This window comes from Mirounga angustirostris, unplaced genomic scaffold (assembly GCF_029215605.1).
Source record: "Mirounga angustirostris isolate CCGP_5_RB_7025 unplaced genomic scaffold, mMirAng1.0.hap1 SCAF_10, whole genome shotgun sequence".
Lineage (NCBI taxonomy): Eukaryota > Metazoa > Chordata > Mammalia > Carnivora > Phocidae > Mirounga > Mirounga angustirostris.
In genome coordinates this window covers 133214376-133230608 of record NW_026991718.1, presented here as the reverse complement: position 1 = coordinate 133230608, position 16233 = coordinate 133214376, and the positions used below count along the sequence as shown (strand labels likewise).

Here is a 16233-nt window from a genome sequence, read left to right as displayed (position 1 = left end):
ATATTAACACAAGCGAAGAAAGTATATGAAAGAGGAGTGAGTGGGGCGCCTGAGTGGCTCGGTTGGTGAAGCATCCGACTCTTGATTTCAGCTCAGGTCATGCTCTCAGGGTCATGAGATCGAGCCCTGTGTTGGGCTCAGTGCTGGCCATGGAGACTGCTGGAGATCGTCTCCCTCCCCCTTGTACCTCCCCACCTCATGTGCACACACGCACACGCTCTCTCTCTCACTCACTCTCTCTCTAAAAAAAAAAGAGAGGAGTGAGTGGCCAACAGCACCAAATGCCCTGAGAAGTTGAGTAAAGTGAGTCCTGGGTCCTGGGAACCGAGCACGGACCCATGAGCAAGAGCAAGAATGGAGCAGCTTCTGCAGAAAAGCAGGACATCCTCAAACTGTCCTTGGCACCAGACGATGTCAAGTGTCATCCCTCTCAAGTTCTCAGCATAGCAGTCTCTAGTTAGCATATAATTAGGTGCGATCTAACTATGCCCCCGAATCCGGACCTTTCTCTAATGCTAAACCCATTTGAGAAATTAAAAAATGTAATATCATACCTCTCTATCTGGCCTATGCCAGAAGATCAAGGGATGCCCTTTTTTTAAAAGGACGATTTAATGTTGGAACCAGCAAAAGAAATTTAGAAAGTGAAGTTCAGAAAACTTGCAGAATTCCAGTGATGCTAAATAATCTTATTATAAGTAACAATTGCTACATAAGTGAGTGAAAATAATAATAAAAGAGTTAACATTTATTTTGCATCTACTATATCCCAGGCACTGTGTTATTTTTAGGCACTTGACATGGATTATTGCATTTATTCTTCACAATAATAAAATTAGGAAGGTACTATTATTAGGCTCAAATTACAGAGGAGAAAATAGAGACTCAGAGAGGGTGAGTAACCCGTTGAAGGCCACACAGCTGGGAAGCTGAGTACCATTTTTATGACCTGGCATGTGGCCTCCTGGAGTAGGGACAAATGGAACACAGTCCATAAACCGTCAGAATTTATTGTAGACACTTGATCCTCCAAGATTTTTTTCCAACAACATAAAAGTAGATCACCTTTTCTTTTGCACTAGCTCTATGTACTACTGAGAGAAATTATGCAGAGAAAAGAAAGTCCTTCACATCGGCTCCTTTAGCACCCCAGCCCCCAAAGGTAACCACTCTTCATGGTTTGGAGTACACATACCCAGATTTCTCCCCCAAGATGCTTGTTTTCAGACTCCATGTAACTAGATTAAATGTAATAAAACTTTTATTGATGATCTATTTATTTCCCAAATGCTTCTTCTTGTAGAAGCAGGACAAGGCAGAGATTATAATGATAAAGTTCTGGAGAGTTCCGGAACACCTGGTCCACTTTCACTTAATAGTCAAATTCCCATGCTTGGACCCTGCCCCTTTCCTTCTCATAAACATTCTAAACAATTTTAAGAATTTTTTCCTGGGCCTCCTTTGTCCCCAAACTCCTCACCCCTTGGCCAAGTCCATGAGCACTTCTGAATTGCTCATTAAATAAAAGTACACACGCTCTGTGTTCATACCAAAGTTCAAAGTATAATGATCCATATAAAAAACAACATTTGCCCAATAGCTTAACTGGCGTGTTTGAAAATGGACACTCCTTTGCAACCCATTGGTTGAAATCAGTGACAGCAATAACACTTTAGGCAAAAGAGCTGGGCTGTTTACGTACTTTTTGGTACAAGTTATCTTTATGACACTTGGGGAAGCCCAACTAATCATTAAGAGTGGATTAAATCACAGTTTATGTGCCAGTTGTTATCAGCAGAGCAATATAAATAAATAAATACAGAACAACCAGCCAGGCAGAACAAAAACCTGGTCTGATCCTAATATTGGACAAAGTGGTGTTTAACTTTTGGCTCTTTTCCTTAGGATTGAGCGGATTATAGGAGCCCACACAGCTGGGGGAATTACAACATATCTCAGTACTACCTTCTAGTCTATTCTGCATTCAATTCTCTTTAACTTAAAGCAGGCCCGAGGTCCATCCTGGGAAATGCCACATCCAGTGTCCAAGCTGGAAATTCTGGGCACTGGATTACCTTTAGAAAGGCCTTCTGAGCACCCTATTTCCTGACAGGGGAGACAGCCGAGTTAGTTACAAATACCCACAGCATGAATGAACAACTGTTGCATGGAGTAAAAAGTTTCCGGAAGGTTCCTTAAAATGAAGAGGTCAAAGATAATTGTTTGGGTAAATATCGCCATAGAGCAGGAAGAGAAAACCACCATGACATTTACTTAAGATTCTAGGATATAAAAACCCACTTCACGCTTCCTGTATGCTAGAGAGGCATTGAAAAAAAGAATAGTTAAGGGGCACCTGGGTGGGCTCAGTCAGTTAAGCGTCTGACTCTTGATTTTGGCTCAGGTCATGATCTCAGGGTCGTGAGATCGAGCTCCATGTCAGGCTCTGCACTGAGCATGGAGCCTGCTTAAGATTTTCCCTCCCTCTCCTTCTGCCCATTCCTATTCTATCTCTATCTCTCACTAAAAAAATTAAAATTTTTTAAAAATTAAAAAGAACAAGAATGGTTAAGGACCATGGACTCCACCATCCAGCTAGGCCACAAAGAGTTGTCAAGGGCCCTTTCTGTCCCAGGTACTTGGGTACAACTGTCAGCAAAACAAAGATCTCCTACCTTTGAACTACATCATAGGTAGATAGACAGACAGACGAAAGTTAGATAGATCAGCCCCCATGTGGCAATAAACAATACACACACTAAGGGGCCAATTAACACAGTATTTAAGGTAGAGACGCTCTGAATCACAGTTCCCAAGTCTCTTAGCCTTTCTGTTTCTTTCACTGTGAAAAGGGGATTATGACACTGCCCTCTGTAGGCTTTCTGGTTGATTCAAGAGATAACACGTCAAGTGTTTAGCATACTTCAGCTCACACGGGCTCCTGGTGCAGACTTGCTGACAATTTCAGTCTTCTAGCCCCATTTCGATATTGAACTCCTTTCCCACTTGGGAGCTTCAAAGACTTAGGTGCTTAGCACGTGCCTCGGAAAGATTCTGCACTCAAGTTAGGGGCCCGGGGAACTAGTAAGTGGGGAGGCTCGTGACCCTTAACTTTGGAAGCACCAAGCAGACAGAAGCACCTGCTGGCCTACTTTGTTCCCTCCTGCCCCGCAGAACACTCATTTATTTTGAACTTTCTAAATAGTTTTATGTTGGCCATTTATCTCTCTCTGTTTAAATCTATCACATTCCTGAGTGATATCAGAGATCCTATCCGTCCCACACATCCTATGCCTACTGGGTCAAAAGCATGGCCCGGAGGGGATGCTGGTTACCAAGAGAGCTGAGTAGAAGGTACTAGAACATCTGCTTTCCGCAGCCAAGCACCAGCATGGCCTTCCCAGTCATTCCCCTGTGTGTGGCATGCACCCTATCCTTGGCCAGGGCCCTTCTCTACTATGAGCCACACTGGCTGACCAAAAGCTGATGGCGAGGAAGTGCCAAGGAACACAATACCGCCCCAAATGCTGAAATGACAATGCTAGAGGGCTGTGAGAACCTTCAAGCAACCCACTGGGCAGGCAGCTGGCCCGGGACAAAAGGCTTTTGCAAGCATCACTGTCGCCTGGAGGAGGCAAGTGACCAATAATTGTAGGACAGACCCTGGATGAACCCAAGCTAGCCCATCAGCGCCCTGGGCGTTTTTAGGAGACCAAGCAGCATTTACGTCCAGAAGAGGATGCCACCGGGTCTCCTGGCTCTCAGCAGGGCCTCGCCAGAGCCATTGGCATGCTGGGGGACACCTACGACATGCCAAACAAAGGTCTGGGCCTGAGGGTCCAGCAGCAAAGCTTACATCTAGTGAGGCTCCTTGGGGTCCTTAGTGGGTGGATCAGAATGGAGCAGGGACAAGGAAGCGCAGGAAAAAGGTTTGGAAAGAGGGACATGGGAGGGCAGATCAAGGAAGGAATGGAGGCGCGTCTGTGGGAGTTTAGGTGTGACAAGAAGGTCGTGGACCCAAGAGTTAATTGTCTTTTTTTTTTTTTTTTTTTCATTCTAGACTAAATGCAGGCACCCTGCCTTGCACTCTATCTCGATCCCCTAAACGGCAGGGATCAAAAATCTACCTGGAAGAAACTGCTCCACACACTCAGGGTCCAGTGGGATCACATCTCTTCTGTTCCTAGTCTCCTGTGCCCCACAGGCCTTGTGGCAGAAAGCCGACGTCTCCTTCCTGAGGTGTCTCCCCCCACAAATGTTCTAGTATCTGAGTACGCAGGGAGGCTTCTGGAGTCCAAAGGGAAGGGTCGGTTCAGATTCCACAGGGAATGAGGATTGGCTGCAGTGTCTACTCAAAGCCAGCCGCACCCCTAGGATGCTGGCACTGCTGAAATGAGGTCCCGACTTTCCAGATTCTTCCAGGACTACCGGATGTGCCCACTGCCTTGAGATCGAGGCCGGCCCACACGTAGGCTCCAAATACTGCCGCCCAGATCTTTTAAAGCCATCCCCAGGCACAGCCAGCCCGGCAGCCTGCCATGTGGGCCACCTCACGGCCCTGAGCATGGTTTTTCTTCCTCGTGATCCACTCGTAAAGGCTCCTCTCCTTTCCCCGGTCAGTGGGGCTGTCTGGACACTCTGGAAGGAAGATGACCTTCTGGGGTGTCCCCACCTTCTCAAACAGGACCCTCTTAGAAGCTCCAAAGGGACACATCTTTCAGTGGCAGGCCCCCTAGTGGGTCCTGAGATGGCCCCCTCCCAATGACTCCCGGGAACGTCTGCTAAGAGTAAGGAAAACAAATATAATCTTTAGTGCAACTTCCCACTTCAGGAGCAAAGTTTAGAAAATTGCAGGTTTGTCTCCTCTGCTTTACCTCCTGCCAGTCGCCTTCCTCCATGTCACTCCTCCCCTCTTCCCGGACAGTTTCCCCCTGCTGCACCTCCCCTTCTCCCCCCTTCTCCTCTTAAGCCCTTACTTTTCCCCTCCAAGCCTACCTCAGTTTCCCCTCTCCACATCCATCCTCCCACCGGCCTTAGGTCTCCATTAACAAATTTGTTTTTAATCGGTAGTTGGAATTTCTGATCACAAATTTATAACATAAAGAGCGGCAGAACTTTGCAGCTCCAGAAGTGTTAGAACCATAAATGCAAAATTACCAGAGAAGGCACTAAATAGGTGGTGACTGTTCAAGCAGAAAAACTCATTTAAATGATTTAAAAGAAGTTATTAGAACACACCATTTTCCCAGTGACCTTCCAACAGTTATCTTCTCTGTAGAGTACACAGATTGTAATAGAAACCCCAGACACAGATCCAAGCATCTAACGAACAAATGCATTACTGCTGGTACATGAGTTTCTTTTAAAAAGTGAATTTAGTTCTTCTTTGTACCATCGAAAATGGGAAAAAAAAAAAAAAAGCATCCGCACTATGCACAAGGATGTGAAGTAAAATCGCAAGAACTATAGGAAACAATGTGGGGAATAAAGCGGTTGGCAGGTGGAAAGCGCTTTCATGGACAGAGAGAGTTCTCTGGCTGTGGACGGGGGAGAAACCCATCCTGAGCTGGTGGAAGACATGCTCAGGCCAAAGGAAAGCCAACAACTCTCCACCGAGGCTTTGGAAACCCATCACAGCCTCCTCCTGGAGACTCTGCTTTCTCCTCTGAGTTGCCTGGAGGGTTTTGGTTTTGTTTTCTTTTTTTTCCCCCATCATCCAAATAAATTTATTCACAATCAGCAAACAAGAAAATTCCATTACAATTTTATTAAAATTTTGAAAAAAGTGAAAACAGAATAGAATGATTCCCTGGAATGTTGTAAAACCACACCTTTAAAAAAAAAAAAAAAAAGTCAGGGGTGTCTGGGTGGCTCAGCCGGTTAAGCGTCTGCCTTCCGCTCAGGTCATGATCTCACTGTCCTGGGATTGAACCCGGGCGTCAGGCTCCCTGCTCAGCGGGGAGTCTGCTTCTCCCTCTGCCCCTCACCCCGCTCATGCTCTCTCTCTGTCTCTCAAGAATCAATTCTTTTAAAATAATTAAAATTTAAAAATAAATAAATAAAAATAAATCAGTGAACTGCAAAGGATTTTAATCACCCCCTTAGCTCCAAACTTGTATTTATTTTGTAACTAGCTGGAGACACCCACCCAACTATCAAAATTATTAATTTCTATTACAAAGAATGTATGGAGGTGAAATTCGCACAACAGGCAGCCCCTCCTGTGACCAGTCGGGGGGAGGGGGCACGTGGTGCTTCGCGGTGCGCCCCTCTCTTCTCCGTTTCTCCCTCGCTTTCCCCCAGGCGTTCTCCCACCTACCTTCAGGTGCTCAGGAAAGCACTTTATAAGGTCTAAAGATCTGGGAAAGACTAAAGTGGTCCTGCAGCTCCCGACTCCCACCCCAGCCCTCCTTCCGCTCTGGGCTCCCACCAGCCTCACCCCCATTCCGCCCTGGCTCCGCTCAGCATCCACGGTCCTTCCTTCTTGCCTCCTGCATCTCCTCCCCAGGGCCCCTTTCCGCCTTCCCACTTCTGTCCATTGACGTCCACGCCCCACCCATGTCTGGGGCTCCATGCCGTTCTCATCATGCCCACGAGACTCTCCAGAGCCCCTGAGAGGCTCCCTCCTCTCCGCCCCCGCCCATCCCCCCCAACCTGTCCACCCACTCACTCCATCTTCAAACTCCTTTGAGTTCTCCCTCCCCGGCACTTCCCTGCCTTGCCGGAGCTCCTACCCTAAGTCTCTGGGGGCACCCCCGTGGGTGCCCCCACTACTCCCCTCCCCGGTCTCTCAGCGCCCCGTGCAGATCCCGCTCCACTTCCCCTCCTTGTGCATCACCCCCATTTCAGCGCCCCCTGCAGGTGCCCCCACTACTCCCCTCCCCATCCATCCGCCCCTGGGTCTCTCAGTGCCCCCTGCAGGTCCCGCTCCACTTCCCCTCCTCGTGCATCCCCCCCACTTCAGCGCCCCCCGCAGGTGCCCCCTCTACTCCCCTCCCCATCCATCTGCCCCCACCCCGGTCTCTCAGCGCCCCGTGCAGATCCCGCTCCACTTCCCCTCCTCGTGCATCCCCCCATTTCAGCGCCCCCTGCAGGTGCCCCCACTACTCCCCTCCCCATCCATCCGCCCCTGGGTCTCTCAGCGCCCCGTGCAGATCCCGCTCCACTTCCCCTCCTCGTGCATCCCCCCCACTTCAGCGCCCCCCGCAGGTGCCCCCTCTACTTCCCCTCCCCATCCATCTGCCCCCACCCCGGTCTCTCAGTGCCCCCTGCAGGTCCCGCTCCACTTCCCCTCCCTGTGCATCCCCCCCATCTCAGCGCCCCCCGCAGGTGCCCCCTCTACTCCCCTCCCCATCCATCTGCCCCCACCCCGGTCTCTCAGCGCCCCGTGCAGATCCCGCTCCACTTCCCCTCCTCGTGCATCCCCCCATTTCAGCGCCCCCTGCAGGTGCCCCCACTACTCCCCTCCCCATCCATCCGCCCCTGGGTCTCTCAGCGCCCCGTGCAGATCCCGCTCCACTTCCCCTCCTCGTGCATCCCCCCCACTTCAGCGCCCCCCGCAGGTGCCCCCTCTACTTCCCCTCCCCATCCATCTAACCCCCACCCCGGTCTCTCAGCGCCCCGTGCAGATCCCGCTCCACTTCCCCTCCTCGTGCATCCCCCCATTTCAGCGCCCCCTGCAGGTGCCCCCACTACTCCCCTCCCCATCCATCCGCCCCTGGGTCTCTCAGTGCCCCCTGCAGGTCCTGCTCTGCTTCCCTTCCTCGTGCATCCTGCCCCCCATCTCAGCACCCCCCGCAGATACCCCCTCTACTTCCGCTCCCAATCCATCTAACCCCCACCCGGGTCTCTCAGCGCCCCGTGCAGATCCAGCTCCACTTCCCCTCCTCGTGCATCCCCCCCATTTCAGCGCCCCCTGCAGGTGACCCCACTACTCCCCTCCCCATCCATCCACCCCTGGGTCTCTCAGCGCCCCCTGCAGGTCCTGCTCCCCTTCCCCTCCTTCTGCATTGGCCCCCCATCTCAGCGCCCCCCGCAGGTGCCCCCTCTACTTCCCTCCACATCCATTCCCAAGGGGTCTTTGTGCACCCCTTGCAGGGTGTCCCCCTATTTCCCCTCCATAGCCATCCCTCCCAGGTCTCAGCAGCTCTTGAGGGTGCCCCTCCCCCTTTGGCTCCCCCAGCATCCATTGCCCCCTCTCCCTGGCTCCGCCCCTTACACGCCGACCCCCCCTCTTTTCCCGCCCCGCGCTTGCGCACTGCCGCACTGCCGCCCTTGACCCTCGCGCCCAGGCGGCCCACGGGCGGCAGGCAGTGGCGGGCAGCACGCGGCACGAGGCAGCAGCCACCGAGACGGGGTGGGCTGCGCGGCCGGGCCACGCCTCCCGGGTGAGGGGCCACCCCAGGGACTAGACTCCAGCCCCCTCCAGAACACAGGCTGCTCCCACGTGGGTGGGTGGAGAGGCCCCGGGCTTGGCGTGGAGGGAAGGGGCCAGGGAGGGACCGGGAGTGGGGGCGCCCCCAGGCCAGAGGGTGGGCATACCGGGTCTGAAGCCTGCTCGGCTAAGTTTGCGTGAGCTAGAGGCTCTGGGCCCAAAGCCCGCGTGGCGCAGATGGTGCTCAGCCTGGAACTGTGTAATGGTGGAAAGTGTGCTCAGGTCCCACCTTGCTAGCCCTAGTCCTAGCGTGCGGGTTTGCTGAAAGCCCGCTCAGGCCCGAGCTTCCTAGGCCTAGCAGCGTGCACTGGCCCATCTGGGGCCCCACATTGCTAGGCCTAGCATTTGCATGTGCTGAAAGCTTACTCAAGCCCCAAACTTACTAGTTCTAGAATCTTCTGGACTAACTCCTGCCTTCGCCTAAACACTGTTTAGGCTCAGTCCCTTCTAGGCCTATGCCGAATCAACTTAGTCCTGACTCCTGGGAGGCCAGGACCTCGTCATGCCTTGATCCAACCCCACTGTGCCCTACCAAGACCGCTCTCTTATTTCTCACACAGGCCACTTCACGATGGCAGGCACTGAGCTCTCTGTCCCTCCCGAGCAGTTTACCAAAATCAAAGCACTGGAGCTGATCCCAGAAGTCCTATTAGAGGAGGAGGAAGATGGAGGGTGCAGAGGGAGGGAGCCCCCGGGCCCCGGAGACGTGCAGGCCCCAGGCCCCTACGGGCCCCTCCAGGCCAAGGTGCCAGAGGGAGAGCAAGAACCGCCACTCAGCACGGAGGAGAGCGAGAAGCACATTCTGACCCTGCAGACGGTGCCCTTCTCCGAAGACATGCAGCTGCAGGACATCAGCTGGCTCAGCCCGCAGCCCCAGGAAGGCCTGCAGGTGATGGTCCAGCAGGCCGGCGGCGGGCTGCAGTCTCTGCTGTGGCTGGGCGAGGGGACCCAGCAGTGCGTCGCCGTGAGCATCCAGGAGGAGGTGATGGAGCTGCACGTTCTGGAAGGCAGCATGGCCGTGGCCAGTGAAGAGAGTAAGTTTGTGGTGAGCCTGGCTGAAAGCGCTGGATTGCTAAAGGTATGGCTGGGTTGAATAAACAGACCCTGGGCAGGGTGGGGGAAAAAAAAACTCAGACTGCATTTGTTCTTTTCTTAGTTGCTCTTTGTGCACCATTAGGTAGGGACAAGCGAGTTAAAAGTTGCAGTTTAAATTACACACAGTAAAAAGACCACCCAGGGACAATCTTGGGCGACCACCTGTTCTTTTCGACGAGTTTAAAAAGTTACACCAAGGAGAACGCTATAAGGCGCCTTGTGTTTTTAAAAAACTGTTATGTTTCCTTCCCCAAACCCTGGATGCTTAATAATTATGGTGTCGGCATTTTGGTTGCAATAGATGATCTTCTGTGCTTTAATTCTGGTGTTTCTCTCTGTGTTCTATGGATTTATCAAGGCAAAGAGTTTAATGGATTGTCATTAAGAGTATAGTATTTGTGTGAATACTCATTTTTGTTTATTAGTTTGAGAAAGGTCAGGAGGAGGACCAGCTGCTGGCTGAAGGAGGATTCGATCTGCAGGTGGGAGAGCAGCTCTTTCTTGTGGAAGCAAAGCCTGGAGATGAAGGAAGAGACGAAATTGTGCTGACCATTTCAGACTTAAACGTGGAAGAGCAAGAAGATAAACCTGCATCAAGTCAAGGACATGTTGAGAAAGCCACCTCTACAAAAAAACCAAAAAAGACGAAGGGTAGGCCAGCTCGTGTAGCATAGGAGACCGTGCGTACGAGGGGGCTGCCATTGTTCTTTAGGAGACCGAGATGGTGGTTGAAATTTCATGTGGTTGACTTTTAGGTGCTTTCCAACTGCCAGGAAATGGGAGAAACTTTAAACTAATGTTCTGTGTTGTGAATCCAATCCAGAAGAGTTTGTGTCTTGGACACAAATGTTTTTAAAGCAGAGTAGAAACGCTTCTGGAAAGTGCTGTAGAGACACATAGAAGGTGGGCCCTGATCTACGCCTGGTTTGCAGCCCCATGGGGAGAGGAGGGGTGGCGCTGGGCTGATGGAGGCAAGGGCAGGGGCCTCAGGACCAGAAGAAGGAGTGATGTCCAGAAGGCAGCAGAGTCGCCTTGTAGGGAGGGGATGCTTAGGGGAGGCCAGGGAAGAGGACTCAGAAGCCATTAAGACTGGGGATCCCATTCTAGGCAGCTGGAAGCGGCCTGTGGGGGTAGCTCCGAAAGTATGTGGCTTCTTACTGATGGGGGACAGCTCCTCAGATGGGTTCTCAAAGAGGGAGATTAGGCCAGGTTAGGAAGGACCTTGAAGCTCAAGTCAAGTCATATTAAAATTAAGATTGCATGGCGGCCGCAGCCCACGGAGGGAAGTTGACCCTCAAAAATTACTTGTTTAGCTTTTTAGAAAATACTAGTTTCTCACTTACTTAAAACAAGAGAGCTCACCCCCCAGACCTCAGTTTCTAGCTCATTTGTACAGTCCTCTCTGGCCACACGTGGCTGTTTCCTCCCAGCAACAGGTGCCAGGGCCGGGAGGTGACTCTTTTAAAAGTCACACTGCCTGTTCTTCCTACATGTGGTTCAAATCATTCATTTGGGTTCATGGCCCCTGGCTTCAGTAGGCGGCTGAGTTTGCAGTCTTTGCTATAATATATGTACATATATATCATGCTTCTCTTGTATTTAAATCAAGAGATCATACCCCCAAATTCCCAGTTCTTAGCTCATTTTATTTTTCATCTATTCACAATCGTGTGCAACTGTCCCCGCTAATTCCAGGCTCTTTTCATCCCCCAAAGAAAAGTGAGCCACAGGGACACCTGGGTGCCTCAGTGGGTTAAGCGTCTGCCTTCGGTTCAGGTTATGATCCCCGTGGTGCTGGGATTGAGCCCCAGGTCAGGCTCCCTGCTCCGTGGGGAGTCTGCATCTCCCTCTTCCTCTGCCTCTCCCCCCTGGTTTGCCCCCCCAAAATAAATAAATAAAATCTAAAGAAAAACAGAGAAGTGTACCCACTTAGCAGTCATCTCTGGACATTTCTTTAAATGGACTCATACACATAAAGTATGTGGCCCTCTGTGTCTGGATTTCTTCACTTAGTGTTATCAGTGCTTCGTTCCTTCATCCCTGAGTAGCCGTGCGTCATACGGATAACACGGGTTTTGTTTCTCCATCCATCCATCCATCACCATCTGGGCTGTTTCTGTGTTTTAGCCAGTGTGAGGAGTGCTGCTGGGAGCATTCACGTACAGGTTTTTGTTTGCACGCTCTTTTCCTATTCTTTTGGGTGTGTTCATAGGAACGGAAAGGAATCGCTGGGTCATATGGTCGGTCTGTATTTCAGTCTATATTTCGGTTTTTGAGGAATTCCCGGTTCCCGCAACAGCTACACCAACTTACATTTTCCCCCCAGCAGTGTGGGAGGGTTCCAGGGTCTCCACACCCTTGCCAGCACTTCTTTCCATTTAAAAAAAAAAAACTAGAGTCATCCCAGTGGAGATGAAGAGTGACCCCGTTGTGGTTTTGATTTGTATTTCCCTGATGCTAATGATGTAGGAAGATGGTAAAAAATTAACTGCAAGATGATATGTTTTCATGTGCTTATGGGCCATTTGTATGTCTTCTTTGGAGAAGGGTCTACTGAAATCCTTTGCCTATTTTTTATTTTTTTTAATTTAATTTTTATTTTTTTAAAGATTTTATTTATTTATTTGACAGAGAGAGACACAGCGAGAGAGGGAACACAAGCAGGGGGAGTGGGAGAGGGAGAAGCAGGCTTCCCGCCGAGCAGGGAGCCCGATGCGGGGCTCGATCCCAGGACTCTGGGATCATGACCTGAGCCGAAGGCAGACACTTAACGACTGAGCCACCCAGGCGCCCCTTTTTGCCTATTTTTTAATTGGTACCTGTATTTGTTTCCTGGCACTTGGGCAACAAAACACCATGGATTGGGTGGCTTAGAGAACAGGATGGTGTTCTCTCACGGTCCCGAAGGCTGGAAGTCTGGGATCATGGTGTTGGAAGGCTCTAGGAAGGGATGTGTTCCAGGAATGTGTTTTCTCTCAGCTTCTGGAATTGTCCCAATCATGGCATTTTTTTTAGCTCATAGTTGTGTCACTGGTCTCTGTCTCTGTTGTCACGGAAAATTCTCCCTCCCCGTGTGTGTCTACCTGTGTTTCTTCTCCCCTTCTTCTAAGGGCGCCAGTCATACCCACCCTCATCCAATATGATCATCTAAGCTTGATGACATCTGCCAAGGTCATCATTACAGATATTTGCCATTAGGACTTCAGTGCATCTTTGGGGGGATCACAATTCAACCCATAAACCTTCTATTTCAAGTTTGTTGGGTGTTGTATCATGAAAGCCATTGGAATTTGTGAAGTGTTTTTTCTGAATCTATTGAGATGATGGTGCTTTTCTTCCTCTTCCTTTTGTTAATATGGTGTGTTGCACTGATTGTCATATGTTGAACCATCCTTCCATTCCTGGGATAAATTCCACTTGGTCCTGGTGCACAATCCTTTTAATAAGCTGCTGGGTTTGGTTTACTAGTATTCTATTGGAGATTTTCCCATTTATATTTATAAGTGGTATTGGTCCATAGTTTTCCTTTTGTGTCTTTGGCTTTAGTATCTGAGTAATACTGGCCTCATGGAATGAATTAGGAAGTGTCCTACTTTTCTGTGTGGGAACTTTGAAAAGGATTGATGTTAATTCTTTAAGCTTCTGGTAGAATTCTCCAGTGAAGCCTCTGGTCCTGGGGCTTTCTTTGTGGGTAGTTTTTTGATTAATGACTCAATCTCTTTATTTGCTATGGGGCTATTCAGATTTTCTATTTCTTCTTGAGCCAATGTTGGTAGTTTGTGTGTTTCTAGGAATTTTCCATTCCATCTGGGTCATCTGGTTCTTTGGTATACAGTCGTTCAAAGTACTCACTTATAACCCCTCTCATTCTGTACAGTTGATAGTAATGTCCCCACATTCCTTCCTGATTTTGTTTATTTGACTTTTCTCTTTGTATCTTGGTTGCAAGTCTAGGTAAAGATTTGTTAATGGTGATCTTTTAGACGAACCCACTTCTGCTTTTATCGATTCTGTTATTTTTCTGTTTTCTATCTCATTTATGTCCACTCCGATCTTCATGATTTCCTTCCTTCTGTTAGCTTTGGGTTTAGATTTCTCTTATTTTTCTAGTTCCTCCAGATGTAAAGTTAGGTTATTGATCTGAGATGCTTTTTCTTTTTCAGTGTAGGTGTTTACAGCTAAAAGTTTCCCTCTGAGCACTGCTTTAGCTGCAGTCTGTAAGCTTTGGTCTCTGGGGTTTCACTTCCATTCAGCTCAGAGTATTCCACAGTGTCTTTGTGATTTCTTCTTTGACCCATTGGTCATTTGTGAGTGCGTTGTTTAATTTCCACATATTTATGAATTTTCCAAATTTCCTTCTTTTATTGATTCCTGATTTCATGTCATGATGGTCAGAGAGCATATGATTTCTATGCTTTTTTTAAATTTATCAACATTTTTTTAAAGATTTTATTTATTTGAGAGAGAGAGAGAGCACGAGCCGGGGGACAGAGAGAGGGAGAAACAGACTCCCCGCTGAGCCGGGAACCCAATGTGGGGCTCAATCCCAGGACCCCAACATAGGGCTCAGTCCCAGGACCCCAGGACCACGACCAAGCCGAAAGCAGACAGACGCTCAGCTGACTGAGCCACCCAGACGCCCCTAATTTATCGATATTTGTCGTGTGGCCTAACACAGGGTTTTTCCCGAAAAATGTTCTGTATGCACCTGTAAAGAACGTCTATTGTGCTGTTGTTGGGTGGAGTGTTCTGTAGATCTGTTATGTCTGTTTGGTTTATAGCGTTAAGTCTTCTGTTTCCTTGCTGATACTCTGTCTAGTTGTCCTCTCCATTGTTGAAAGTAGAGTATTGAAGTCTCCCACTGTTACTGAAGTGCTTCTTTCTACCTTCAGCTCTGTCAATTTTTGCTTCAGATATTTTAGGGCTGTGTTATTAGGCACGTATATGTTTATGATTGGTCTACCTTTGTGATGAATTTCCTCTGTTCTTGTTGTATAATATCCTTGTCTCTTGTAACAGATTTTGTCTTAAGTTTGTTTTGTCTATTACTACAGTTTGCATGAAATGTTTTTTGTTGGGTTACCCCATGACACTAAAAAAAGGACATGCCAAGTTACTTTGCTGTGTTTCAGTGGAATTTGAACATCTCAAGGAAGATTTTTACAAATCTGTAAACTCTCCATCTTCTTCTTCCTGCAGAAATAAAACGAACCTTCCACTGTGATATCTGCATGTTCACCTCTTCTAGAATTTCGAGTTTTAATCGTCATATGAAAACTCACACCGCTGAAAAGCCCCATATGTGCCACCTTTGCCTGAAAGCCTTCCGCACCGTCACTCTTCTGCGGAATCATGTCAACACCCACACAGGTAAACCAGAAGAGAAGGATCTTTCCTGTTAAGGATAAGTGTTAAAATTATATACGAATGCGAAATCTACCTATCTGCACGTCAAAATAACATGTTTGGTTTCACGACTTCAGTTTTGTCTTCGATTTTGCCTAAAAACATCAAATGTTATAAAGATTTTTCTCCTATATGTCTGGCGTTTTTGTGATTATGAAGGGTCTCTTCTTAATTTTTAAAGCATTCTGAAACTGAGTCTAATTTATAGGTTATAAATTCCTAGGAAACTGTGTGGCTAAGCCTTGTTTAATAGGATAAACTATGGGATTTTTCAGGAACCAGACCCTACAAGTGTGGTGACTGTGACATGGCGTTTGTTACCAGTGGAGAACTTGTCCGACACAGACGTTATAAACACACTCACGAGAAACCCTTTAAGTGTTCCATGTGCAAGTACGCCAGTGTGGAAGTAAGTTCACTCATGTACTTAAAGCTTCATGGCACTCTTAGTAAGAAGTTGATGTGAAAGTTAAGCTACGCTAATAGAATCTCTTACAAAATAGGTTTCACTAAAGATATTATTCATACAAAATCTATGCAGGAAATAATACTCATTCTGTTTTCTAAATTTAATATAGGAAATTGGAGGGGCACCTGGGTGCCTCAGTAGGTTAAGTGTCTGACTCTTGATTTCGGCTCAAGTCACGATCCTCAGGGTTGCGAAATTGAGCCCCATTGGGCATGGAGTCTGCTTAAGATTCTCTTTCTCTGCCGCCCATCCCCTGCTTGCCCTTCTCTCGCTCTAAAAAAAAAAAAAAAGAAAGAAAAATAGAAAATTGAATTTTTTTCTTTGATTCCCAATTAGTGAAACCACAGCAAAATTACAAATGAAATTACTTATACTTGAGAGATGTTTCTCAAATGTGTTAGAAAGTCCTATCTGGCGTTTTACGGAGTGTAACTCTGTTCTACAAAATCCAGGGGTATTTGGTCTAAGAGAACACAGAACCAATCTGAGTTTTCACTGCAACTTAGGACCGTTCCTCAGTGGCACCTGGTCAGATACAAAACAGCTTGTGTGAAGAATCAGACGTGGCCCATTTCCTCTCTTAATTATAGAGAGACCACCTTTCTCAGACTTCAGTGGTATGTCATGGTCATTTCGGCCAGACTGTTTTATTTATACCTTCTGGCTGGCTCAGCCACACTCCAAGTGGAATGACAGCCGCCTGGGACACCTACTCTGCAAAGTCAGCTCCCTACAAGGAAGGGTTAAGGGCTCCGTTGTGCTCTGTTCGTGTGCACGCTGGGTCCTGGGTCCGAGCCCAGTTGGGGACAGATCACACACTCACTCGGAA

At 48.5% G+C, this 16233-nt stretch overlaps 1 protein-coding gene across 1 annotated transcript; it reads left to right on the top strand.

Moving 5' to 3' along the window:
• The first annotated feature begins 9005 nt into the window (after positions 1-9005).
• Positions 9006-15401, top strand: LOC123850651 (transcriptional repressor CTCFL). Its single transcript, XM_045883898.1, has 4 exons — positions 9006-9512; positions 9955-10180; positions 14729-14899; positions 15211-15401. Exons 1-4 carry the CDS (start codon positions 9006-9008, stop codon positions 15399-15401), a joined length of 1095 nt encoding a protein of 364 aa, XP_045739854.1.
• The last annotated feature ends 832 nt before the right edge of the window (positions 15402-16233 follow it).

Bases quoted from the DNA above. Each gene is read 5' to 3' on its own strand.
- LOC123850651 (XM_045883898.1), top strand. From the start codon at position 9,006: ATGGCAGGCACTGAGCTCTCTGTCCCTCCCGAGCAGTTTACCAAAATC. The intron at 9,513-9,954 runs GTATGGCTGGGT...TTTGTTTATTAG, and splicing joins AAAGCGCTGGATTGCTAAAG to TTTGAGAAAGGTCAGGAGGA. The intron at 14,900-15,210 runs GTAAACCAGAAG...GGGATTTTTCAG, and splicing joins TCATGTCAACACCCACACAG to GAACCAGACCCTACAAGTGT.